At 45.9% G+C, this 25,754-nt stretch overlaps 1 protein-coding gene across 6 annotated transcripts in view; it reads right to left on the bottom strand.

The window, feature by feature from the left end:
• STX16 (syntaxin 16) overlaps positions 1-17,586 on the bottom strand; it is a 33,779-nt gene extending 16,193 nt beyond the window's left edge. For 2 of the 6 annotated variants that reach the window (XM_089897108.1, XM_089897109.1), the window contains exons 1-4: positions 16,710-17,586; positions 2,174-2,281; positions 1,623-1,763; positions 485-650 (exon numbers count right to left, since the gene is read on the bottom strand). In XM_089897108.1, coding sequence (XP_089753234.1) covers positions 485-650; positions 1,623-1,763; positions 2,174-2,281; positions 16,710-16,790 — 496 coding nt within the window. In that variant the 5' untranslated portion in view covers positions 16,791-17,586. The other 4 variants (XM_022597368.2, XM_089897110.1, XM_089897111.1 and 1 more) reach the window with 4 other exon arrangements.
• Positions 17,587-25,754: the final 8,168 nt, after the last annotated feature.

Below are 25,754 nucleotides of genomic sequence, written 5' to 3'. Positions count from 1 at the left end.
ACTGTGCCTGGGGAGAAAACGTTTGTTTAAACTACTCCCAGGAAAGGTGTTGAGACTCTCTCTCAAATACTTGTTGTTGTGCAAATATGAAGCTTTAACATGATTACAACTGTTTTTTACCTACTTAGCAGCAGCTCCTCCACCCCTAACATCTAGAAAGCTACAAGCTTTTAAAATGTGCCAGACTGATTTTCAAATACTTTAAACTTGACACGGCCTATGTTTCTGTTTTGTTCTTTTTTAGATGAGAACGATTTGACACCCTGTCGCCGTGGTTTCAACCTGGGCATGGTTTCCCATTGGGGGCGGAAGGGAGCTCCTTTCTGTTCCGTAAGGTGGGAATGTGCTCAAAAGCTAACAACGAAAGGCACAGGACAAAATGGAGACTAGTAGCAAAAGAGAAGGGTAAAAACACCAAGCTGTGGCAGGCTCTAACGCCGGAACCCCCGTTACTCAACGAGGCCCTGCACGGGCGGACACTCACGCTTGAGGTAGCCCGACTGCGCGCGCCGGAAGCGGGCGGACAGCTCCTGCAGAGTCTGCGCCAGGGAGCCCACCACGTTGCGAAGCAGCCGCTCTTCCTGCTCCGAGCAGGCCCTGCGGGCCTGGCTGGGCAGTGCCTGCACTGCACGCTGGCACCTGTGGAAGAGCTGGGAGAACAGGTGGCGCTCACAGCAGGCCGGCGGGTGGGGGTGGTGGTGGCCCAAGGTGCCCCTCGGCCTCTTCGCTCACCGGCCAGAGTGAGACACACAGCGCTCTGTCCAGACCGGCTGGCTCCGAGAACGGCCAAGAGATCAATGCTGAACCGGACCTGAACAAATGGGGTGTGTGTGCGCGTGCGCGTGTGCGTGCTTGCGCGCGCGCGCACGCTGTGTGCATCACTCCTTACGGCCTTCTTCTCATTTAGTCCCGACAACCACCCTAAGAGGCAGGTATTATTATTATCACTCCCATTTTACAGACGAGAACACTGGAGTCCAAGGGATTAAATGAGAATCATGCCATTGTTACATGGCTAAAAGCCGGGATCCAAACACTCCAACACCCCAGGGCTTTTCCCACCCACCCCACCGCTTCTCTGTGCATTAGCAACACAGGAGATTTAAACAGACGGAAAATGTAAGCGCGCTAGTTTACACACGAGCCACATTATTTTAGAATTATTCAAACGTAACATTTTACAAGAAACATTTCTAGGACGCTGAGTTTCTCTAGGATACTAATAGACTCAGTCTGGGGCAACAGCTCTCCATCCTTTCAGTTACAACCACCCTTTTTTTTTAACATGAAAAAATCTTGCACACTCGTATACAATAGAACTTACACATCTTAAAACCAAATGATTGAACTCAATAATGTTCTGAATTTAATTTTCAAATCAACCCACAGTGGTATCTACGAACAAATGAAAAACAGTCCCCACCCCTCCAAGGCACGGAGCAGACGCTGCCACCTGGAGCAGCTCAGGGCCTCCTAGAGTCCCTCTGTGAACCTCCGGTCGGGAAGTGGAACTCTGGGATTAATCTGCAATCTGATTTAGAGCCGGACCGCGTTCCGGATTTTGAGAGGGGGAGAAGGCTGGGAAGCGCAGGCTCCCGCCTGCGGGCCCCTTCCGTCCTCACCTGCGTGATCTCTTGGGTGGTTATTTCGATGGCATGCTCCTGCTCGAGGCTGTCATCCAGGGTGGGTCTGTTTAAGTGCTGGTCATGAAGGCTGGCTAACTCCTTCATCTTCTGTTTAATCTGGCCAACATCGTACTGTATCTAAACACATGAAATCACAGAACATCACTGCTGCCTGCCAGGTTATCTGTCTGCCTCTGAGACAACTGGCTACACTCACAGTACGGAGCTCAGTCTTCAGCCAACTTGTAGCTGCCTGAGCAACTTTTAATTCAAACGACCAGACATTCAAATAGCACTCCTGGTTTCACAGTTCTTCAGTTCATTTCTATAATTCAGGTAGTTAGTACTAAAACCAAAATCACAAGCGTGCACACACACACACACACACACACACACACCCCTTTCTTGTGGCATGTGAACAGAATAATCCTAAATCTAACATACTTCCAGGGACACTCATTGGAGTCTTTATGGCAGGTATCTTAAGATACGTTAATGTCCTAATTACCTCAATAAATAAGAGAGTGTGGAACTAACATTCAACTTACTTCATCCACTCCATCCACCCATTTAGGAGGTAACCGCTTTGTCACGCCAACTGCTGCCTCTGGGTCTAAGCTAATGCCCGACACCAGAGCCATGCGATCATCAGCGAGCTACAGGGAAATAAAGGGACATTAAAAAAATTATTCAAATTCAATTTAGATAAGCACAGTCTTACTCCCTTTTACTGCTGCTCCCTAAGAAGATTCAGAAACGGAGGAATAAATGCACTTCCCTGTGTTACAAACTTGCTTCTGATACTGCTAGGGTATGGAATGGTTTTCCTGTCTCTTCATGCACCACTTCTTAATTTCCTTGGGCATACTTGTGGACATGCATTTGACTTGCTCTGGCTATGGAAATGTAATGAAAAAGTCAACAAAAGATCCTTACAAGAAAAACCTTAGTACTATCCTATGATGGGATGGCATGAACCTCAGCAATTAATTTGATCAGACAGATGCAAGTTAAAAAAAAAATTCTAGGCTGTAAATGGAACTAACACAAAAAGGTCACGGTTTACTTACATACACTTAGCTTATTTTGTGAATAGGGCTGATCTAGTTATCTCAGTCACAAGATCATTAACCATGTGTTAAACTGTGTGAAAGAACTGCCTAAAACAGTCAGCAAATTATCCACCATTTGGCAAAAGCAATCCTTAAAATTTCAAGGCACTCTTACACTGTCCTTTCCTTTCTTTGGTTAAATGTCCACGGGCAACATTTTCACTTATTTTGAAATGATCTCAATAGTTCTTGTTTACTTTACCTATGTAATACACGGCCGGAGGAAGCTTTTAAGAATGGGAGGGGAATCGTGGGTTCGGCATGCTGAAGCTGCCCTCTGGCCTGGAGGCAGTGAATGCTGAAAGGGTCCCGAGGTACCCTCTGGAGCCCAGCACTGACAAATGCCAGTTTCAGAAGATGCAAATGATGATCAAAATAGAATGGAAAACAGCACATGAAAGTCCTTCCTTTACAGGTAATACTTTGTAAATTTTCTAAATCACACTGCAGAATTGGGTGAAGAATTTATATTGCTTTTCTCCCCACCTCTGCATTTATCTAGATTTATTGTTTTTCATTCATTTGGCAAATACCTGTTTGCTTTTCTAACAATAAAGGAACAAGGCAAAATGTTTAACATCCTCAGACGAAGGGGGAAGATAAATCACATAAGGAAAAGCCTAAATTAAAAGAACTCTTCAAGTAATAAGCCCTAAATCCCGAGCAGAGAGATTGTAGCAAAATCCCTAAAAGCAAATGAGAGTCCTGCGTCTGCCAGCCGTCATGCCTGGGGTGGCGCTGCCCCCACTGGCTCAGGGGACCAGCAGCCCCAGAAGTGCTCCCAGAGTGTCTGAGTCGTGATCAGGGCCAGCGCATTCCGCCGCCGCGTGGACCCTGCAGGGCCGGTGTCATTTCAGGTCTTAAACAAATGGTGCGTCATCCCACCTGCACTATCTGGGCTTCTGCGTCTGTGACATGGTAATTCTCAACCAGAGCCACCTTGTCTGTTTTTAAGAGTTCACTAACAGGAATTTTACATTCTCTTTATTATTTTAATCCTCACAAAAGCTAGGTGAGCTAGGAACTATTATTCCAATCTATAAATGAGGAAATTGAAACTCAGGAAAGTTAACTAGCTTGCCCAAGGTCACAGCGTATTATGTGACAGATTAAAACCTGGATCGGCTACTCCAGGAGCACCGTCCACCCGGATTGGCAGGCGCGTGAAATATAACTGTAACTTGCTAAACGCACCAGGACAACAAGCCCTCAGACTTAAAGGATAACACCAGACACGGTCCTCGGATCCATTCCCTACCAACTACACCAGGGACTACAGGACAGGCTCTGGCTGAGCACAGAGGCATCCACAGAGCAGCCTCTCTCGAGGACCAGCTGCAGATGCAGCCCCAAGGTGCAGACCTCACTCCACACAGAGTTGTGTATTCCTCAGAAGTCCTGCCCCAAAGTCACCAAGAGCTATGCAACTTTGTGGAGGGCACGATGACCAAAACGGAAGGGACAAATCACACATCAGCACCCAGCGTCTGCCAGCTATACAGCAGGCACTGTAGAGTTGCCCGAGAGCAGAACTTGATCTTAAATCTCCAGCTGTTCATACAAAGCAACACCTACGGGTCATAGTTTCTACTACGCCAGTTTATCATCTAACCCACTACATTTTACTATGACACCGTATCTCAATAAAGTAATAATAGGAATTTGTTTTATTTAGAGCTTTTAAACTCACGATTTTGAACTGCTGTTACGGTTTACTAATATCCATTAAACTAAAAAGGATACAGAGATGGTATTCACCTAAATTTATCTGCACGATCATTAGTATCAACTTCTCTGAAACAAATAAGAAATTATAAATCACATATGAAAAGTCAGTTGAAGTGGATTCAACTCTTTTTTAAGCAGTACTTGATTTTACACCATAGATGTGTTCCCCCAAAAAACGCATGTAAAAGAGTGTGCAAACACACCCTCTTCAAGTGTCCTAAGGAAGCTTGCTCATCGAGAGATCCCCACGTGAGGGGGACAGATGCTAGCCCATCTAGCTGGCCCTAGCTTTCCCACATGCTGTATCAGGATGTTGCCAATAAGACAGAAGAGCTGATTCTTTGAGACTGAGAGCTTTAAACAGGGAAGAATTGGTCCCCTTTACGGTATAATCTGCAGCAATAGCTCATCATGATGAAGAAACGCAGCCGGACTCAGAAGAAACGTGGCATTTATTTTATCAGTATGGATTTGTAATACATTTCACAGTATGTACTATTTTTCTTTTAAGACTGTTTTGGGAAGGGAAAACCTAATTGAAGATAAGTGTCACTTAAAAATGGGAACAAATATGAACATTAAAAAATACATCTTAAATGCAAAACAATCACCCTTTCAACTTCAGAAACCTCACTGCCAATCTCAACACGTTTTCTCATTTTTAAGATCCAGAATATATCAGTTTTCAAGTTGCCATCCAAGCCTGTTCAGACCTTAAAAAGCTGCCAGATTTTTCATTCTCTTTACTTGTCCCTACTCCACTCGGTGTCCCCCTCCCAGATAGATGGTGTTGGTCATTAAAGCTTTTCTTAATGAACTTGTGCTTCTGAAGCAAAAAAAAAAATCTTCCTTACTTTTTAAATAAGAAAAATTTTTTTTAATAAAATTGTGTTTATGAGGATTAAGAATTCTTGTCTCTTTGATTTGTAACCCTTGTCCTCCAAGAACTATAGTGCACGACCACAACCCAGAGTCATCCAGCTCAACTGCATCAAGGCAGGAAAATTGCAACGGATGCTCACAATGGCGCACCCAAAGGCTTCTTGTTCAGCTCATCAAAATTATCTTCTGTTCCTGGTCCACTTTAGACACTGACAACTGTCCCTTTAAAGAGTACCAGACAGCATGCACGAGTGCTTGATCTATGGACGGAACACACACACACACACACACACACACACACACACACACACACGAGCACAGTCTTGTAAATCCTGCTGTCCCAAACATACAGCCTTCCTCCTCTTAGTGAACCCTGCCTTTACGAGAAGGCTGATTTGGTGTACCGTAAGATTAAGGAAATGGCAGGGCCCCTGCAGGGACTAGGAAAGTCAAACACAGCCCCTCCCACCCCCCCGCCACACACCCATGTAAAAAAAACACACCAAGTTCAGCCATAATGCCCTGGTAATAAGAACCAGTACTGACCATTCTGGACTTTTTAAATGTTCTGTGGCAACGAACATTTAAAAAAAGTCCAGAAGGGACGTTGACAATGACAGCCTGGCAGCTCCGGTTTCCACCTGAGACAGTGTGGGAGTGTGTATGATTGCGGTCAGAGCACAAGCATAACTCACTGGGCTCGGAAGGCTAATTGAGACAATTAGGCTGAAGAAATCTCAGTTCTTTGAGGGAGTGAATAAGCCTGTTGTAGAAAAGAGAATCAGGGACTGTCAGCCCTACAGTTTTGTTTTTTCTTTAATCTGTGATAGTTCTAAAAGTGTTTACTTTTTCTGATTATGAAACAATAAATGTTCAAAATTGACACTTCTTTAAATGTGCAAAAAATATAGGAAATTTAAAAATCTGACAATCACACCACCCAGATACAATGTTACTAGTTTCATTGAGTTTCCTTTTTTTCTCAACTCTCATATACGTCCTAAAAAAAAAAAAAAAAGTAGGGAGCAACAATTAACCTGCGCTCTGTTGGTGCTGGACCCCCACTGACTTGGTCATTTTAGTCCCAACAACAAAAGTCCAGAGGGCACTGCTCCCTGTTCTACAAATACAGACACCGAGGGGCTCACAGACTTTCCTTCTCAATGCTGCCCTCAGCAGGGGGACCAGTGAGCCAGCCTGTGGCCCCCACGTCCCTGCTACTTCACCCTGCCCTTCCCAGGCTATATGGTTTGGGAGCCTGATTTTACATCTTGTAATTTTTTAATAGTTCCTCCTATGAATTTTAAAACCCAACAACTTGGGAGATGACTTTGTCCTAGGCAGGGAGTAGATGAGAGCAGAGAGCAGAGGACAGGGCCATACGCTGGGCAAAAGGGTGAACGGTGGGTGGGTTTTCTCCCTGGGCACACCTTACTTAGTATTCCTGAAGAAGAACACAGCCTGCTATCCCCACGGTGCAGCAGATCTTCGAACTGGTTTGAGTAGGAGAAACGACAAACCAATGTGAACACACTGCAGGAGGCCACCCCGTGACACAGTCAGGACAGTGTGCTCAGGCCTCACCTACCCAGGGGTGGGCTTCCATCTGACCCACGCCAGGATCGATTCGAAACCCTACCGCAGCCTTGGCAAGGTGAGGCTCTGGACACCGTTCCTAACACAGCCCCAGCTCCTCGGTCAGCGCCTGGCACTTCGTGGTAATAAATACGCAATTATAATTAGCTGCGTGAGTCAACAATAAATGGAATGAATGAATGAAGTAAATAAAAGACAGGTCATATACAATTCACTTCACTGATACAATGGTTCTGGACAAAGGACAAGAAGGGGAAGTGAGTGGCTCGGGTGGCCGAAGGGCCACGTGGCCCCGGAATGGAAAGGCTTGGAGCTCGGAGGGCCTCTTGGCACGTGAGGTGCGTGTGGCTGGGAAGGGGCTCTCCACTCGGGGTCTCTGCTAGAGATCGTGGCAGAGAGAATTTCTGCGGGGGGAGCCAGTGTCTGGAACTTGCTGCCTGAAGAGGAAGTAGGAGAGACTGGAAATAGGTTCAGACGGCGGAGCCCTCAGGAAAGACGACCCTTGACAGCCCCGGTGGGAGAAGTGTTCAAACTTAAGCTGTTCTGCTGTTTGTTTTTTCCCCACAGCCCACTTCCTTTTTGGGGCCACAAGTCCCACATTTCCAAACCGTTCAGTAAGCGGTAGCATCCATTCTTAGATGGATGGGTTTGGTTTTAAATACTAATTGTTTTTTAATGACTCAAGTAATAGATACACATGGTTTAAAAATATATATCCAACCTACGGAAAGGGTTTGCAACAGAAAGGCAGTTTCCCTTCCATCCCAGACTTTTTTCCTGGAAGGTATCCACTGTTAATAGTTTCTTCTGTCTCTTTGCAGAAATCTAAGTACACACAAGCCTGAATGTTAGTTATTTTTCTTAAAAAAATAAAATAATTTTTTTTTTTTTTTAAGAGTAGGAATCGCGGTGTCCAGTGTTTCGCATCAGGCTTCTCCCCCACTTGGCCATGTGTCTGGGAGCTCATTCCCTGCAGCCCTCAGAGACAGGCTGCACTCTTTTTAACAGGTACAGTACAGGGAATTAGAGTTGCTATATAATTTATTTAACCAGTTCTCCACGAAGGACCTTTAGGTTGTTTCCCATCTGTTGTTATTATCAACTAGTAAGGGACCCCATTGGTTTTGAAGACAGTGGCCCTAACCCCACCTCACCGTTCATACTTCTAAAATTAAAACAAAAACCAATGACACCCTCCCACCCCCAATTTTAAAAGGACTCTTTTAAAAAGGTCTACCTTTAGGAAAAATATTTTCAACCCCTTCATGGCTGAAAAGATAACAGAAACACAAAACCAACAATCACAGTTCAATCCCCTTTTTCCTCAACGCTTTTATTCACACGACTAGAATAACGTGCTGTGAACACATACCCTCTCCATCTTCCGGGAGAATTGCTAATAAGTGATGAAAAGGCCAAAATCGTGCTGCTAGGAAGGGGGGGGGGCACGTAACGATTAGTCAGTCAGCACAACCGGAGGGCCACTCGCTCGGGGCCAGTGACACCTCAGCAGACATCTCAACAGGTCTGGCGGCTCCGGGTCCTGCTTCCTTAGGGCTTTTGCCAGACATCACGTCCTTCTACACCTCTGAGCAACCTCACTGCACAGTCTCAGGAATCAAGGGAGTTGCACGCATAATCCTAAAAACAGTCTGGCTTATTTTAAGTGCAAGAAATTTTACTGCTTCCAAAGTTGAGACACTTTCCCGACAGTAGTAAATAATGTTCCTAAGCCCTTCCCTAGATCATCAATTCACCTGGCGTGAAAATACATTAAATAAATCCTAAGTATTAAACTGTAAAACACAACAATTAGAAGTAATCAAAACAAATGCTAAAATATGTGTACACTCTTAGCATTTTACATATGACCAAAGATTTCAGAAAAACAGGCATAAATTTATAAACTAACATACAAAAATAGTCAAAACACAATACCTCATCCAGCTCCTGAGAGATATGTTGTTCCCATCAGCCCATCCAGTTAGGGATAGCAAAAAAAAAAAGAGGGATGGGGACAGACAGACAGATAAGGGATGGTCAGTTGAGAAAACACTGAGATTTTACGCAACTGTAAAGTTGACTAAAAATAAAGATCCACTAACCAAAGCATTTAAAAAAATCTCCCCCTTCTGATTCTTCCTTTTTTAAAAAAAAAAAAAAAGCTACGTCAATATTTATCTTATTATGTTTTTTATTTTTATTTACCATAATTGTTGTTTTGGTAAATGAGATAGGATACAAACAATAAATAGTTGTAAAAATTAAAATACAATAGAAACAAATAAAACACACTTGCTTTAGTTTCAATAAAATATAATGGTATTGTTTCATAAATATCAAATATCATACACAAGATTCTAAATTTCCCTGAGGAAGATAAAATCAAGAGAGCAAAGCTGAAATGTAATTTTACCATGTCAAATAAATGTAAATTTTAACTTGTAAATCAGCCCTGCAAATGCAGCAAAATTAGAAAATGAAAAACCCCCAAAATTGTCTATGGCCGAATTCAGATAATATTTGAGTGACCACATATGTAAAGGCTCTACAGATTAAATCCCGAAGACACGGCTTTCTCCGTGGTAATAAGCAAGCCGAGAAACCACTCTTCCCCGGAGAGAGACACAGGTGGTAAAAGAAAAGAAAAACTCTTCCCATTTGCTTCGCATGCATTATTATTAGTCTAGAAGGCACACAGTTATTTATTAGGCTATTATAAAGGAAAGTAAAACAAAACAAAAGGTAAGGAGAGGGTTTTTTTTGTTGTTGTTGTTTTGTTTTTTAAAGGAGGAGTAGAAAGGAAGCAGCACAGGCAGGCAGAAGATTAAGTTTCAATTTAAAACCAAAGGTTCTTTTTTCGATCAAAGTGGAACTCTATCTTCTGAACAGACATTTCCTAATGACAGATAATCTGAACAACTAAGTCTTTTTTTTTTTTTTTTACAGTATTGATCACTGAAATAATTAGTGGTGAATTTCAATAATCAACTGTTGATTTTTTTTTATGCTGAGCAGTCAATTTAGAAAATAAAAAACCATAACTTCTTTCTTTAAAAATTAATAGTGCAAATGAAACTGGTCTATCAGGGCCAAAATATTATTAAACAATGACAGCAATAACAGTGTAACCACAACATTCCTCCATGTAAAAATTCAATCAGCTGACATTATAGAAAGCTGAAAGTGCTCTTCATTCCTTCTACACTTTGCCATGAGAGCAAGAGAACTATATTTCTATACACACCCTGCCATAACAGTAGTACTACAAGATATTAATAGAGAAGATAGTGTCAAATGGAAATCTGATTTAATTACCTTTTATTTTAAGAAGAAAATCTCTTTATTTTTTAAAAGCTTAACATTTTCAGCAAGAAAGCATGGAAGTGATTTTATTAATGAAACAACACACAAAGCAAAACCCCTAATTCAGTATCTCAGTCTGCACATCTGCCTGTTCTGCAGGGGCTCCTTGGCATCCAATCTTTGGATAAAGCATTACTGCAAACCCTGGTTAAGATCTCTGCTGCACATGAGCCTGGCCTCTTGGATTATCAACCAAGCACACACCCTGATCTTTTGGTTTCTACAATTATTAGTTGACAAGAGGTGAAATCAGAATCATGGGCTAGATACGACTCTTTTTTTTTTTTTTTTAACAAATAGGAAAATCAAGCTTCAGAATATATAAATCCATTTCCCCAAAGTCACAGGGCTGAGATGGGGACAGACCCAGGTGTTCAGGCCTCTTTCCACCCCACCTTCCAGTTTTCCTAATTTTATTACCAATTCAGGGAGTTACTAGTGATGGGCAGCTACTACCATACCACATTGGGAATTAAATTCAGGAGGTCATCTTTTTGAAGAGCATTATCCCCTCCCGTTTTGCTACTTAAAAGCAGAAGGCCTTTCAAAACTCCCCCTGCCACCAATTTACCAGAAAATGTTGTCAAGACCTGAATTAAAACATTCAGAATTACCATCAGGAAAAACCAAAATACAGCCAAATGAAAACACAGTACTGCACACCATCACCTTCTAAATCTTTATAACGTCTACATCTAGGTTTTTGACCTGCCAATGGCATACAATCGAGCAAATACTGAAAACTCCAAGTAGCATGTGGAATTTATTGTCTAAAGAACTTTCTACATAAAACTGAAAAATAAGTGGAAACCCATCTGTGTTTACTCAGGAAGTCTGGGAAAGTTGAGCAAAATGAGTTGGAAATACAGGTCTATGCTATAGTGATACTTACTTTATTTCTGTTACTACCAAAGTAAAAGTTTGCTTCACTTTTATCCAACAAAGTACCCTTATTCTCAAGTACGCCTCTCTGCTCAAATGGAATCTTTAGAAGCAGAAAAGCAAATAGATCTAAAGAGAAATATACAATGATTTCATACTTGGATTCTAAAGACAGAGAACTAACTTTCCAACAGACTCAGCATGGACTAAAACATAGAACTTTCAATATGCAAGTCAAAATGGACTTGCATGGTTGTAAAATGAGATAAAGATGCAATCCCACCGTAAGAAAAAAAAAAGATTTTTTTTAATGGGTTCTTCCATTCTCCGGGACCTGCAGCACAAGTCGGGGAAAAGCAGCCAGCACTCCTGTGGCCCAGCAGGTAATACAGGGCTCCCGGCCAGGTCTGCCTGAGTTCCCATTCCAGTTCCCTGGCTCACTAGGTGGGCAATACTGAGCAAGTTTCCTAACTCCTCTAAGCCTTAGTTTCCAGATCTGTATCATGAGAAAACAACACCACCTATTTGATGGAGCTCTGTGAGGATGAAGTAGGGTTACACCTGGAGAGGGCTAAGCCCAGTGCCAGGCACATAGTAAGCTCTCAATAAATCTTGGCTAATATTATAGTCAAGACTGAAGAAGGACCTCAGTTTTCTTAAAACCACAGTTAATCCTCAGTTGTTTTTTTTCCCCCAAAGCACACCATGTTTTATTAAAAATAATGTGCTGCTTTCAAACTAATCTAAGACCAATTAACTCTAGCTTCCATGTATAGATTGTGCATTATTCTGAAACCGAGGGTACATTAAGCAGTAAACACTAACAAAGTAGCTCAAATCCCTCTATAAGACCTGTTTCAGGAGATCAAAGGAAATCACCCAAGTCACACATCCCCTCATCGGATCAGAACAGCAACTCAACATCTACTTATCATTCATTCAAGACTTTACACGTTTTTTTGAATGATTATTTAATGCTGTAAATTCATTCCAGCTCCTTAAAGCTAAGCTGCCTGTAACTACCTGAATGAGGTGTTGCCTTAAAACCTGCACTTGGCAGACAGAATGTTAAAGCTTCTCCACAGTATTGGAGCTACTTTTGAGGACTTTAGCATCGGTCTGATGAGCGGGGCAATGCTGTTGACTGTGATTTCCTCCTTTTCAAGTTAAAGCTAAGGATGCAAGCCTTGGTCAGGAGAAACAATGTATTAAAACAGAATCTAAGAAAGCACTGCTGAATCCACAGGGCCACGAGAAATCACCTAACTCAAACCCTCCGTTTATAATTAAGGCAAAAGATGTCAGAAGAGATTAAAAGCTTGCAGGAAGACCTGCATTCTGCGTCAGCTACAGAGTGAAACTTAGCCCTAAATTCCCAGGTTTAAACTCCAGGGTTCTTCCCTTTATTTCACGCTGCCCTGAGGCAGAACCGTGATGGGGCATCCAAAACTGAGGCCAAAACAGAATGAATGGGAAACGCCAACGGCTGCATTTTTGCTGACAGTCTAAAAATTAAACCCCTGGTCTATTTTTAACAATTAGTTTTACTAATATCAACACAACCGAGAATACAATTAAGTAGAATTTTGTTCAGTTCTGGGTGCTGAACTTTAAAAAGCACACAGAAAAACTAGACTTCATTCATAGGCAAGAAAACTTAACCTCTCTGCCTGAGCCGGGACTGCTGAGCTAGAGAAAGCTCCGGGGCACCAGCAAGCTGCAGGGTTATCTCTCCTGCAGGAGAAGGAAGAGGCTTCCTGTGTCAGAGACCCGGGGGCCAGAAGCAGAGCTGGGATCACAGGATGCAAGACACAGACAGAGATGGGCTTAATAGAGGCAAGGACTTTTTTCGCAGTGAAAGAGGTAGAGGTGACGGCTGCTGGAATTTCCTATCCCCATCACATAATGCGGTCAAGGAAGGCAGGCAGAGGGGTTATCACAGAGGGGATGTTGGGTCAAACGACCTTTAGGTCCCTTCTGGCCCTTGGGACGTTTTGTTTGTTTTGTCACCGCACATCCTCCTTAAATTCCTGCTTAGCTGTGACATATCTGCCTGAATGCGGCACAAACCTGTTTTATATGCGTATATAGGTACACACAGTAACCCCACCACCACCAACCACCAACTTCTACTTTTTTCCTCCAACTAGGATGCAAAAAAATGCCTGTTTAAATTCTTTGAATGATATGGCTTTAAGTACCCTTTGTTTTGAGGTGTGTAATACACACACGCACACACAAACACCACTTTACAATCAATTTCCACAGCTTTCACCTAAAATAAGGATGTGCAAATTCAGATTTAAAACTAAAAAAAAAAAAAATTATTTCAGATGTGATTTATTTCTAATTGTGAGATAATTTGCACACCCCAAAATCAAGGTCTACAGCTTTTTCTTCTAACTAGGAAGTAGAAATTTCAGTTTATGATTTTTTAAGTTACACTCTAGAATTTAGTTACTTCCTTTTTTAATTACCTGAGTTTTAGATAAATATATACAAACTGCCTTTTAATTGTTTTACTTGTGTTTTTAACATGCCAGGTATTTGTTAAGTTTTTATTTATGATTTTTCAAACATGCAGAAAACTATGTAAAATGGCACAGCCTCCCCCCACATATTCATCACTAGACTTAACAATTTGCTATACTCTGCCTTATTTGTTTCCTTTATGGGGGGGGGTGTTAAGTATATAAACTAGGTGATGTTTTGACATTTCAATACGAAACATTTCAGGAGACCCCTCTAATAAAGCTAACAAATTTATTTAATTAACTAATAATTTCTTAATACCACCTAAAACCCAGTCCATATTCAAATTTTATAGCATTAATTTTGTTTGATTTGCTACATGATTTTGAAATTTACAACTCAGAAATGAGGTTTAAAATTTTTTATGAGCTAGATATGCAGTGAAAAGTATCAGATCAGTTATTTAATAAAGTTTTAAAAATTGTGTTAGACGTAGTTTTCCCCAAAATGTTTATAACATTTTCCCAACTTCCAGAAAAACTGAAAATATTGTACCCTCTATGTAGTCATGCTAACATCTTGACATACTTAATTTTGTGTGTCCGTGTGTGTGTGTATAAATGGTTTCTGTAGAATCAACTGTAAGCAAGCTGAAAATATAATTCACCCCTAAACACTTCGGAAATTTATGACATGCCATGTTTTTTAATGCACACAATTAAAATATATAAACGTGTGACTTCTATTTAATTCTAACTTAGGCAAACCATCTTTGTTTAACTGCAAAAATCTGTATTTTAGATAGTCTTAATTGACTACAAGGATCTTTTAAATGATCTAATTGCTCATAGTGATCTGAGAAAGATTTTAAATAGTCAAACCAATATATGTAACATTTTAAATGGTATAATATGTAAAAAATACTTCTTACTGCTCTGACTTAGGCATGTATTTTTAGTCTGACTTAGAAATCTATTTTCAAGAAAATGTCTGAGTTAGCTAAATATACCTGTACATTTTCTGACATATCTATTTTTCCAAATTGTACAGTTTAGCTATATATTTTAAAATATCTGACTTAGTTTATATATATATTTAAAATTACCTAACTTTGAAAAGCATTTTAAAAATAGATTTGACTTAGAGATGCACTTTTAAAAAGCTGCCTATCTCAGACACCAGGTTTTTAAACCGTCTGACCAAATGATTAAAAAAAAAAAGTCTCATGTTATCCTATGGTTCAGTGTATTCTGAACCTTACATGATTAAAAATTTTAAAGCAAACATTATGCTTTAAAATCAGTTAAAGACTGATACCTTAGAAAACATAACGGGAGTTTTAGTTCTGTTTTTTTTCTCCCCACGAGGTAGCATAAAATCAAGTCATTTAAGGAACATGCAATTTTTACATCTTATTTAGCAAAACTAAAGTTTCATGGAGGATTTTTTTTTTTTTCCACTCACTTCTACTCTCTATTTCTTGGCTTATTTCAGAACATTCTTTTTAAAACTAGCGCTGGAATTAGCCCGTTCCCATTTTGCACTTACTTCAGTATAATACGACTTCTTTCAGTTTACAAACGTAAAAAACCTTCAAATTCTTAAGTAAATGAAAAACTAAACACACTCTGTCCCTCCGTTTTCTATGCTTTTTGACCTAAGTTTACCGTGATTTTATTCCTAAAACTGCTCACACAGTTTACAATATCTTTTCTATATAAGCAAGCTGACCAAATACATTTTCCTCTTGTGATTTACAAAAAGGAAGAACTGTCTTTGTAGACCCTCTGTCAATAATCAAGACAGATGGCCTGATTTTTGTGACGCATTTAGATCAAGTCATAAAGAAAAAATGTAAAGGGAATACAGTCCCTAACAGGTGAAATAAATGTGAGATTCCCCAAACTGTATATGTCAAGTATAACCCCCAAGAACCTGGTCTTGGGGTGACTTTATTCTCTCCTCCTCCAATGCTGCTTCTATTCAAACCCAGCCCGTCTACAGCAAGGACCCCCCACCACCACCACCACAAACTAGTTTCATAACTTCACTTTTCCATTTAGGCTACCACAGAGCTCATCTCCCTCCTCCTGTTTAGATCATGCACACACACCCCCTTATTCAACAGAGCAGGAAACTGAGGCTCAGGAAGAGAAAGGAGCCCCTTAAACAAACGGAAAAGCAACAGCAATCTTTCCAGGCCCTCCCAGTAAAAGATTCTACTGCTGGGCTAAAGAAAGTTTCAGGTTAATTAAATCAAAAACCGTGGGCTATTTGGGGGGGTTGATTTTCACATACACACCATGCTCTTTTTAAAAAGTTCGAATGGAGGGAAAAGCTTAATTTCCTGTCTGGGAAATGGAAAACGAAGAAGCTAGCACCTTACAGCCTCACAAACGAGAGCCCCCAGGAAAAACAGCGAAGCAATTATTCACAGGGAACACGAAACACAGAGGGCTGCGAGGCCATTAAAAGAAAACGGACGAAAAAAAAAACCAAAACAACAACTCCTTCCTCTTTGGGGGCAGGGCATCGTGCATTTGCAAGGATTTGGGTCTGCGAGCCTGCAACCCGACCAGCAGAACCGAAGTAAGGCTCAGTCTGCGGGGGCGGAGTGGGGGAGGGGAGCTTAAAACAAAACGGAACGAAAAGGCTTCAGAAAGGCCCAAAGCTTCCAAACCTTAGTGCTAAAACATATGTAAATTGGAGGCTGCGGGTCGCGCAGGGACGGCCGGGGGGGGGGGGGGAGGCGGGGGGGGGGGACTGGGAGGGATGCGGAAGTGAGGAGAGAGTGCAAGGCAGAGGTGGAGCAGGGGCCTAGCACTGGTTCTTCCCCAGCCAGGGTGATCGATGCTCTCGGACCCCAGCCAAGAGACCTTGCATTTCCGTACTAGTCTTATCTTCTTTTTTAAACAGAGAGACAGACAGAGACAGACAAACAGGCAGAGCCGCAGTGCACACGGTGCGTGTGTCGGAGAGGCCGCCGGGAGACTCACCGCAGCGATACTACGTGAATGCAGAGGCTGCAGGTGGTATGACTACTCACTTGCTCGGCTAACAGCTGCCGGTTTTGGATGGAATTATTCCGCAACAACAAGAAAGCGTCCGTTAAACGCCTGGTGGCCATGTCTCACCCTTTGTGACCCCCGCTCAGGGGCCCCCCGCCCACTTCGATTCCAGATTTATTCACTTTCTTTCTCTTGGCCCGGCCTAGTCTTGCCCACCCTTCACAGGAGCTTCTCTTGACAAGGCCTCAGGCCTTCAGCTGAGCAGCCGCTGCTTTGCGCTTCGTCTCAGCACAAAGACCCCTCCCCAAATAACCACCTAGGCTTTCCGATTGTCTGACTCCCCCTACCCAAGACCTGCCTTCGATCTCTAAGCACTTAAATCCCCCCAATCCTTGCGTTGCTAGCCAACTTCCCAGAGACCCCTCCCCAATCCAACCTTGGATCTACAAGCGTCTAACTCGCCAATCCGGCTCTGGACTGGGAGGCCCTGAAGCCCCCTACCACATTAGTCTCTGACACCCCCTAGGGCCTTATCCGGCTCTGCCTAACTTGGCACACAGGCGTCTGGGCCGGGCCCTCAGGCCTGTCTCCAGCTCAGTTTCCCCACCAGAGGCCTGGGAGGCCTGCTTGAGGTCCCCTTTGGACAACCCGAGCCAGGCCTGGGCCCTGAACTCCTGCTGCTGCCTTCTGGGGCCTGGTGTGAGCCTGCTAAGGCCGAGGCCCGACCTCCTGACCCCTTCCCTTTGTGGGCGGCCTGGTCCTTCACTGCCACAGCAGGCTGCCGGCCTGCAGGAGGGCATCAGGGCCTGCCTCCCCGGCCTCCTCACTCCTCTTCTCCGGCTCCCTCTATCCCGGGATCTGACTGCTGCTCAGCCCCGGGCCGTTTCCGTGCTACGGTCCCGGGTTCTGGCGTCCCCCCTGGCCCTCTTCCTGTCCGTCTCTCGCGAGTGCCCCCCTGCGACGTTCATAAGCCTTGCTCGCAACGTTCCGGGCGCGGGAGATCCCTACCCCCCCCCCACCCCCCGGCTGCCCCGGGGCAAGGGAGCGCTCCGCCCTCTCCCGGGGTGCTCCCGCGACGCTAGGTTTCCCCTTCCCAACTGGGCCCAGGCACCGGGAGCGGGCCGCCGGGCGGGCCTGAGCCTCGAGAGCGTGGCCCCCACGTTGCAAACAACCGCCAGGGGCCTTGGCGCGCTTATTAGAGTGGAGTCGAGCGGCAGGCAAATTTGGGCTCCTGCAGAGCCGTAGTTTGAGGCGCGCGGAGTTGGGGCGGGAGAGGAAAAGTTGGAGACGACTGCCTCTGGAGGCCGAGCACGCTCCACTGCAGGCGGAGGCTCACGCTCGCTTTTTTTCTTTTTCTTTCTTTTTTTTTTTTTCCAATTCTGAAAAAAAAAAAAAGATGTATCAGAAAAACAACCAGGAGGGGAAAAAAAAAAAAAAAAAAAAAGCAAAATCTGCAGCTAGAGCTCCAGGCCGCCTGGGCCGCGCCGCCGCTTGCGGTCGGGGGTCGTGGGGGGTGCCCGCCCTCCCCGGCTGCCGATTTCTGTAGGGGGCACTGCAGGGTTGTAGAATCTCAAGTGGAAAAGTTCCCCGAAACTTTGACAGCCCCCCCCCGCCCCCAGCAACTTTTCCCTGCCTAGTGGGCCCGCGCGCCGGCGTGCCAAGCCTGGCCCCGCGACCCCCGCCCGCTTTCCGGCGCTGGAGTCGGGTCGGGGAGCCCCTCACGACCGCCGCTGGAGGTTGGGGACCCGGGTGGCCGGGATTCGGGCAGGGGCTCCGCCGGGGAGCGTTGGGATCGAGCCGCCCGAGCCCGAGCGCGCGAGCAGGGACTAGGCGGTCGCCCCGAGAGGTGTCCAGCCCGGGGCCACACCACGGGCCGCACGAGGCCACCCCACCGGCGGCACGAGGTCACCCCCTGGGCGACCCGAGGCCGAAGCCCGAGCCAGAAACGGCCTGGGCCGGGCGCGCGGGCCCGAGGGGGTCGGGGTCGCGGAGCCAGGCGGCCGCGCCTCCCCCGGGCCCGGGCCCGGGGCTGTGCGGGCTTCCCCTCCCCGGGCGAGCCGGGGCCGCCGTGCCACGCTCGCGACTGAGGTCTTAACAAAGGAAAATCGCCCCGGCACTCGGGAACGGCCCCCATCTCCGCAACTGGTCCTGCATTAAACAAACTTTACACACATGTGTGTATTTTCCGAGCGTTTCCCGCGTGCTAAGCTCCGGGTTTGCAAAAAAGAAGGAAAGCAAAACGGGAAACACAAAGCCGGTGTCGGCGCTCACAAAGGGCGGTCGCCCGGGCGGCGCGGAGACCCGGGCGGTGCGGAGACCCGCGCGCGGCTCTCAGCTGCACCCGCGGGGCGCCCGGCGGAATCCCGCCGGGGATCCGCCGGGCAGCTGGCGACCCGCTAGATAGAAATATATCATTTTTCTTTCCTAAAGGAGAATGTTTCTGTGCATCGGTTGTGTAACTAAAAATTGTTGTGAAACATATCTTTGGGAGGGATATATCAAAATGCATAAAAGAAAAAGAACCGGGAGAGCCAGCGAGCAGGGCTGGCGCGTTCGTTTCGAGGAAGGGGCTGTGGTTTTCGGAGCCGGGCGGCGGGAGAGGGAGATGCGCGGGGAAGCGGCGCTCGTTCGCGGGCTTTCGCGGGCGGTGGACGATGCTCGGGCGAGACAAAACCTCGCAACCGTCTCGCCGCCGCGTGTCTCCGCGGACAGCGAGCTGCCTGCCTCTCCGAGCGGGAGGCTGCGGCGGGAGAAAGCCGCTGCTCCAAAGGCAGGGACCCCGGTTATCTCGTGGAGGGAAATTCGGGGAACCTGTGTGCGGACCCCCGGCAAGCTCAGCACCCCGGGAGATATGTGCCTGTTTGCCGAAAGAGGGAGAGAACTGTCCCCACACCGCGTGCGATCCCCGCAGTGAGACCTGACCCAGGGCGCACGGCTAAGCCCCCTGCTCCCCGCTTCGGGGGACAGATATTGTAAATAACAACCGAGCCGGTGTTCGGCAAGACATCAGATTAGAAACGTGGTCCGCACCCTGTTCCTTTCTTTTGAGCACTCATCACCTTGCAAAGCGGGGACATGTTTATCTCTGGCTTTCTCCCCCAGGCTAGAACGTGATCTTCCTGTGCAGGCACCGTGTTTTATTCATCTTTGTACCCTCTGCCATTTCATCTATTTGGGACTAGGCTCCAGATAAATGTTTTGTTTTGATGTGCATGAATGAATTAGAGACCCGCGATACCCTCCACAAATTCTCTGACCTCCCTCAAGTGACTTTAAGCCTTTAGAGCCCTTATCGGTTAGGAAGGGGAAAATGTGGGGTTTTAATAATCCATATAATCCGTGCCCTGTCTACCTCTCGGGGCTATTGTGAAGATCCAATGAGATAAGTGAAAACCTTTGTCAGCTATCAGATGCTGAGCGAATATTATATAGGATGGTTATTCATTCATTCCCTTCACTGGGAAAGCGTAACAAAGTAATTCCTGGGCTTGTGTTTCAGCAGATGGTGGTCGCCCTTCCTGGTCAGTCTTAAATATTTATTGCAGGACAATCTCGTTCTTACATTTAGGAAATCAATCAAGCTTCCATTTCTTTGAGAGAGATGAACGGGCGCTTGCCCACATAAATAATGGAAGAAAAATCCCTGTATTCTCCAAACAGCCACCTCAAGCAACCCAAGAGCCCAAGAGCAGGGAAATCATGAAGAATCCGTGAGACTGGCATAGCAACCCAAAGGTGGCAGCGTGCAGCTATAACCTGGCTGCGTCCATGCACAAGATCATGTGCGTGAAATAGTGTTAAGCGAAATGGAAGCCCTGGCCAGGACATGCACACTGGTGGAGACCGTGTCCAGTCCGTGTACGCCCTGACCCCTACTGGAAGGGAGGTGGGTTGGGGGGAGAGGGAGGATGTAAATCATTACATTTGAATGTTCCTTGGCTGTTTTATTTTCCTGTCAAGTGGCTCAAGGCTGATTTTTTTTTTTTTTCAAGCATTCCCTCATGGCCAAGTATGTGTTTCCTTGGAATTGAAATCTAGGTTGATGGTTTTATATTTTAAAAGCTTTCATTGTGACTCATTCTTGGCCTGGGATAGGATTCTGTAATACTCCCCAAGCTCAAAGAGCCTGGGTGTCCTGTTTCTTGGGCTTTGTACCCACTTTCTAACATTTTGCCAGTGGATCCAAGAAGTCACTTTGGGAGACAAGTGTTTCATTGTCTTCTTGTCATCTTAATCAGTGCGGAAGGGAACCATAAACATGGACTTTCCTGGCTGAAGCCAGACAATGGCAGGGGCAGGAGAAGGTTTTCAAGTGCAGATAGGTCAGTGGTTAGACAAAATGGGTCAGCAGCGCCAGACCCACACCCTTCAGGGAAGGAGTTTAGATGAGATAGGGCTCACGGAACCCTCATTTGGGGCCAGCGCGTACTAAGTGTGCTGACCGTGGCCACGTGTTTTACTTCAGGAGCCGTCCTGCTGACACAAAGCTCACGTAGGCTGGACTCTCCCTGGAAGGCTTCACAGCAAACTCCAAATAGTAGGTCATGGTGGTGGGAACTGGGTACTCCCTGAATACATTTCAAAATTCTTATTCTGTGGCTTAGGAACCCAGATGTGTCAAAACAGGTGGAAAAGGGGTTTAAACAGTGTCAAATGGACACCTTTTACCTTGGGCCTTCCTAGCGCCTTTTGGAAGACAGATGGTCATTCTTTTATCAGGATGAGCAGCAGAAGCCCCTGAGCCTAATGAATGTCTCGTTTGCACAGATCTGACATAACAGGTAGATTCTGACCAGATTTAGGAAACAGGAGCTTTGTTTTCTGTCTCCCCAAATAGCTCCTCAAAACCTTGAGTATTTCCAACCTCTGGAAACGCCCTAGCTCTGTCTGCCTTCAGCCACGATGCCTCTCGTGAGCAGAGAGATGCCAGAGAGAGGCAAGTTTTGTTTTGTCCAGACTCCATTAGGTTTTTATAGCAGACAATTCAATTCAGGAAGCATTTCTAAAAAATCTAGCAGTGGCTCTGCCTAGCTCTTGCCAGGCACTGCTAAAACGGCTGAACCAGAGCAAACCTCTGGCCTTCAAGGAATGCAGCCTCCACTGTTCTGCCCAAATGCTGCTTCTCATCATGTGTGTTTCTCCAACAGCCTAACACACACTTCCTCTTTCCCTCCATCCATCCTCTACCCTGCAGCCGTGGTGACCTTTCCAAAGCGCGACTCTCATCATGTTAGTGCCTGATTGAGGCTCTGAACCAGCTCCCTCTGGCCCACACCAGCGACGCTCAGAAGAAAACAGGTGTTCTCCAAGCCGGGCCATCACTAATAGTAACTAATGACGGTCTTTTCTTGGTTGGCAGAAGCAGATTAAGCTAATTGATGGAATAGTCTCCACTTTAAGTGTTGCTCCCCTCACTCTTCCTTAAGCCTTTGTTCACTGCTACCCCTTGGCTGAATACAGTGTAAGATTATATCTGATTGATCCCAGGATCATGAATTTCACTGACAAATTTTTTTCACATATCAACATTTCCTGGTGTTCTGCACATGGGTGTTCTGTATGGTGGGGGGTCTGCGGGGAGGGAGGCCAGGCATTCAAGACCCTTCCCAACAGCCCTCCACCCCAAACAGCGAGCTCTTCCCTTTCCAGACCTTGGCTCAGGTGGTTTTCTCTGCCTAGATTGTGGGTCTTTCCCCTTTGGCTTTGTGAACTCTTCCTTCAATTCTTAGTGCCATCCATTGTCTACATGTCATAAATGTTTATGGAATAGATGAATGGTTGGACTGACAGATGGAAAGATGAGAGGAAATATATTAAGGACCAGCATATACCAGCAGGTCAAGGCCTCTGGTCCTCTTTCCCCACTTCCTCCTCACTGTGCTCCAGCTACACTGGCCCTCCTACTACTTCTCAGACCGCCTTAGAACTTGCTGCTCCTGCCTACTTAGTCTATTCACACGACTGGCTCCTTCTCACGACTCAGGTCTCACATCACCCCATGTAAAATAGTCCCCCAACCTCGTCTGTGCCATTGGGAAAGGAACGTCCTCTCCTGGGGCCCTGGGCCATCATACCATGTGGCTGTGTTTGATCAACTTCAAGACTGAAACGACATCTAACCTCATGGCTTTTGATCTTTGAGGTCCCCAAAGAAACCTCTTAAGTAACAGCTCATGCCAGCAAAGCATACATTCTATTCTCTTCTGTGCTCTGTTTTCTTCTGTGGGATGATGTTGACACATGTGTCCTCAAATAAATCAACCTTCACATCTTAACCATCTTCCTTGGCAAGATCAATTAGTCGAAGTGCCAAGCTGGGGCTGACCTGGATGACTCAACCCTTGAAAAATATAAAGGAAATCATTGTGTTTTCACGTTAACAGGCGTTGAGACACAGCCAGCTCATCTATTTCTATATTTTTTTTTCCCATGGTGGTAACCACTGGCCTGTCCATGGTATTCTGAGTGTTGTCAAGTACAGACCTGGACCCAGTCTTCTCCAGATGCCACCCTGGTGACCAGCAGCCTCTCATTAGCCACGTGGCCTAGTAAGAGTCAAGACTCCTTGGGCTGCAAGGGACAGAACCCAAATCAAATTGGTTTCAGCTTAAAAGCAAATGTATTGGCCCAAATAACTAAAAAAAGAAAAAAAAAGAAAGGAAAGAAAAATCTAGGCAGAGCTGGATCCAGAGGCGAAATGCTATTCACAAGAGTCTCTCTCTCAGCTCTTCCTTCCTCTGCGTGGGTTTCATGCTCGGGCTAGCTCTCCCCAGGAGGTGGCAAATTGATACCTGGAAGCCCAGCCCTGGTGTCTCATGGCATAGCAACCCCAGTAGAAAGGACGCTTCTCTTTCTCAATAACTTCAACAAAAGGCTAGAACTGACTCTCACTGGCCTGTCTTAGTGAGGATGAGTTCCATCCTCATCCCTGGACCCTGAACACCAAACTGTGGCCAGAAAGTAGTGATCATCTGATTGGTCGGGCTTAGGTCACGTGACCACTTCTGGACTCAGGAAGGTGAGGGCAGCTGGGTCTGAGCCACCCAAACAAAATGCACTGCAAGTTCGCCCTTTCTGAAATCAGTGTGTTGGACCCAAGAAAAGGGACATTGGGTACTCGAATGCAGCAGGTTTCTGCCTCAAGCCCTTCACACATGGCCATCTGCCTCTCCTTGAAACTCACTCCTTCATAGTCTGTCTGTGGCCCAGTCCCCAGACGTTTGGTCCTTGCTTTTCTTATCTTACCCTTTGCCTACCCGTGGTTTCAGGGACCACCTAGCGAGAGGTTCTCTCCACAGACTCCACCGTGTCCAACAGCACAGAGCCTCCTGGATGTCCTCCCCGTCCCACAGTGAACCCCTGGCTTCCCACCTAGGTATACTCCTCCTCCTGGATTCCTGATCATCATTGGTACCACCAGTCAGCCGAGCCCCTAAGCAGAGCCTTTGGCATCATCCACCATCCTAGATCCTCCTTGTCTGAGTCAACATACCATCCACAACCAGAATGCAAAAGATTCCTCCTCCTACGTATGGGCGGTCCTTCTGCCCCTCCGTGCCCACGACCACTCCACTGGTCTCGTCCCTTTTGCCTGGAAAATCACAACAGCGGCCTCTCAGCCTTGTCTCCATGCCTCTAATGCTGGTCCCTGATGCGGGATGTTCTCTAAACCGTCACCTTCCCAAAAAGATCAATCTGGTCGTGCTTCTCTCCTGATTAGATGCCTGCTCTGTCATCCTACTGCATGTGGAGAAAAAATGAACGCCTTAACTTTGCCTCTAAATGCCTGTAGTGGCCATGCCTCTCGAGCCACACCCACGGGGAATCCTATGCCTGGTGGAACATTCTCCGCACCCTCCGTGTTTACCATTTCCGTGCCTTTTGACATCTGATAGCTTCTGCCTTGAAGTTTTTCCTTCACTCCCACCCCCTCCTCCTGGAAGACTCACTCACCTTTCAAGATCAGGTTCCAATGTCACCAGTGAGCCTGTCCCCAGCCCCGCAGGCAACATCCGTCACTTCCCCTTCTTGGAGCACAAAGCACCATGTCCATTCATGGCCTGGAGGACACGCCACGCTGTCTTGTGTTGATCTGTTTCCACATCTACCTTCTCCACTCGTTGGGGGCCGTGGGGAGGGCAGGCACTGCCGGGGGAAGTACTTGCTGATTGAGCATGACTGGATGAATGACATTTGAGCACTGCTGATGGGGGATGTGGAATGAGGCAGGTTATAGCACATCACAGTGGGAAGATGGATCCTTGTTTTACAACCAAAGCCCAGGGTTTGGGAGGTGAGGTTTGTGAGGCCAGGCTGGACCAAGCGAAGTCCAGGTAGATGTCTTTAGGGCCAGCTACCTGTGACCAGGAGGCATCCATAAGCCCAAATGGCTCGAGGTGTATTGGGGCTAAGGAGAAGTTTGTATAAACTGAGGACAGAGGGAGAAAAATCCAGCTGAATTCTGCATCTCCAATTGGCAGATCTCCTTTGAAAGTCCAGCTCATCCTTAGCCACAGTCTAAACCAATTTGAGCCTCAAGGTTGGATTGTCGGGGGTAAACACATGCCTCTGGTACCCACCCTCTTTCTCTTTTTCTGCTTCCAAGGTTCAGTTACAAACCTAGTTAAGTGTTTCCTTTGGCTCTATTAGATGTGACTCAACTATTCTCCCCTGATGGGATCAACGGTGTGCTTCATGTCTTTTTGGTGGAAATAGAGGCTGAGTGAGTCAGACTGGAGTCAAATTATCTATGGAGCTATGACTGGGCATGAGTCTGAGTGAAACTCATTCAATTCTGTCTAGGTGCCCTCTTTCCCCCAAGGAGCCAGGGAAGCAGGGCATGTGCCGCTTGCAACATTCAGTGGAGAGTTGTGTGCAGGCCCATGGGGACCACAAAGTGACACGACTTGATGTAACTGGGACTCACTCTTGCCGAAGACCAAGTCTAAGCAGGGTAGGGTAGAGGTCTAGGGAGGGGCCAAGCTCCCACAGACTTTTCTACGTGGGTCACATCTCCTACTTCAAAGGTTACCAGGACTGAGATGTTTAGCGCCTCCTTGGTGCTCTGAGCACCATTTCCAGCC

This window comes from Delphinapterus leucas, chromosome 15 (assembly GCF_059928025.1).
Source record: "Delphinapterus leucas isolate spDelLeu-1000000601 "Yukka" chromosome 15, BTC_Dleu_Yukka2, whole genome shotgun sequence".
NCBI lineage: Eukaryota > Metazoa > Chordata > Mammalia > Artiodactyla > Monodontidae > Delphinapterus > Delphinapterus leucas.
Note: the sequence above shows the minus strand (reverse complement) of the source record. Positions and strands in the feature narration are given on the sequence as shown.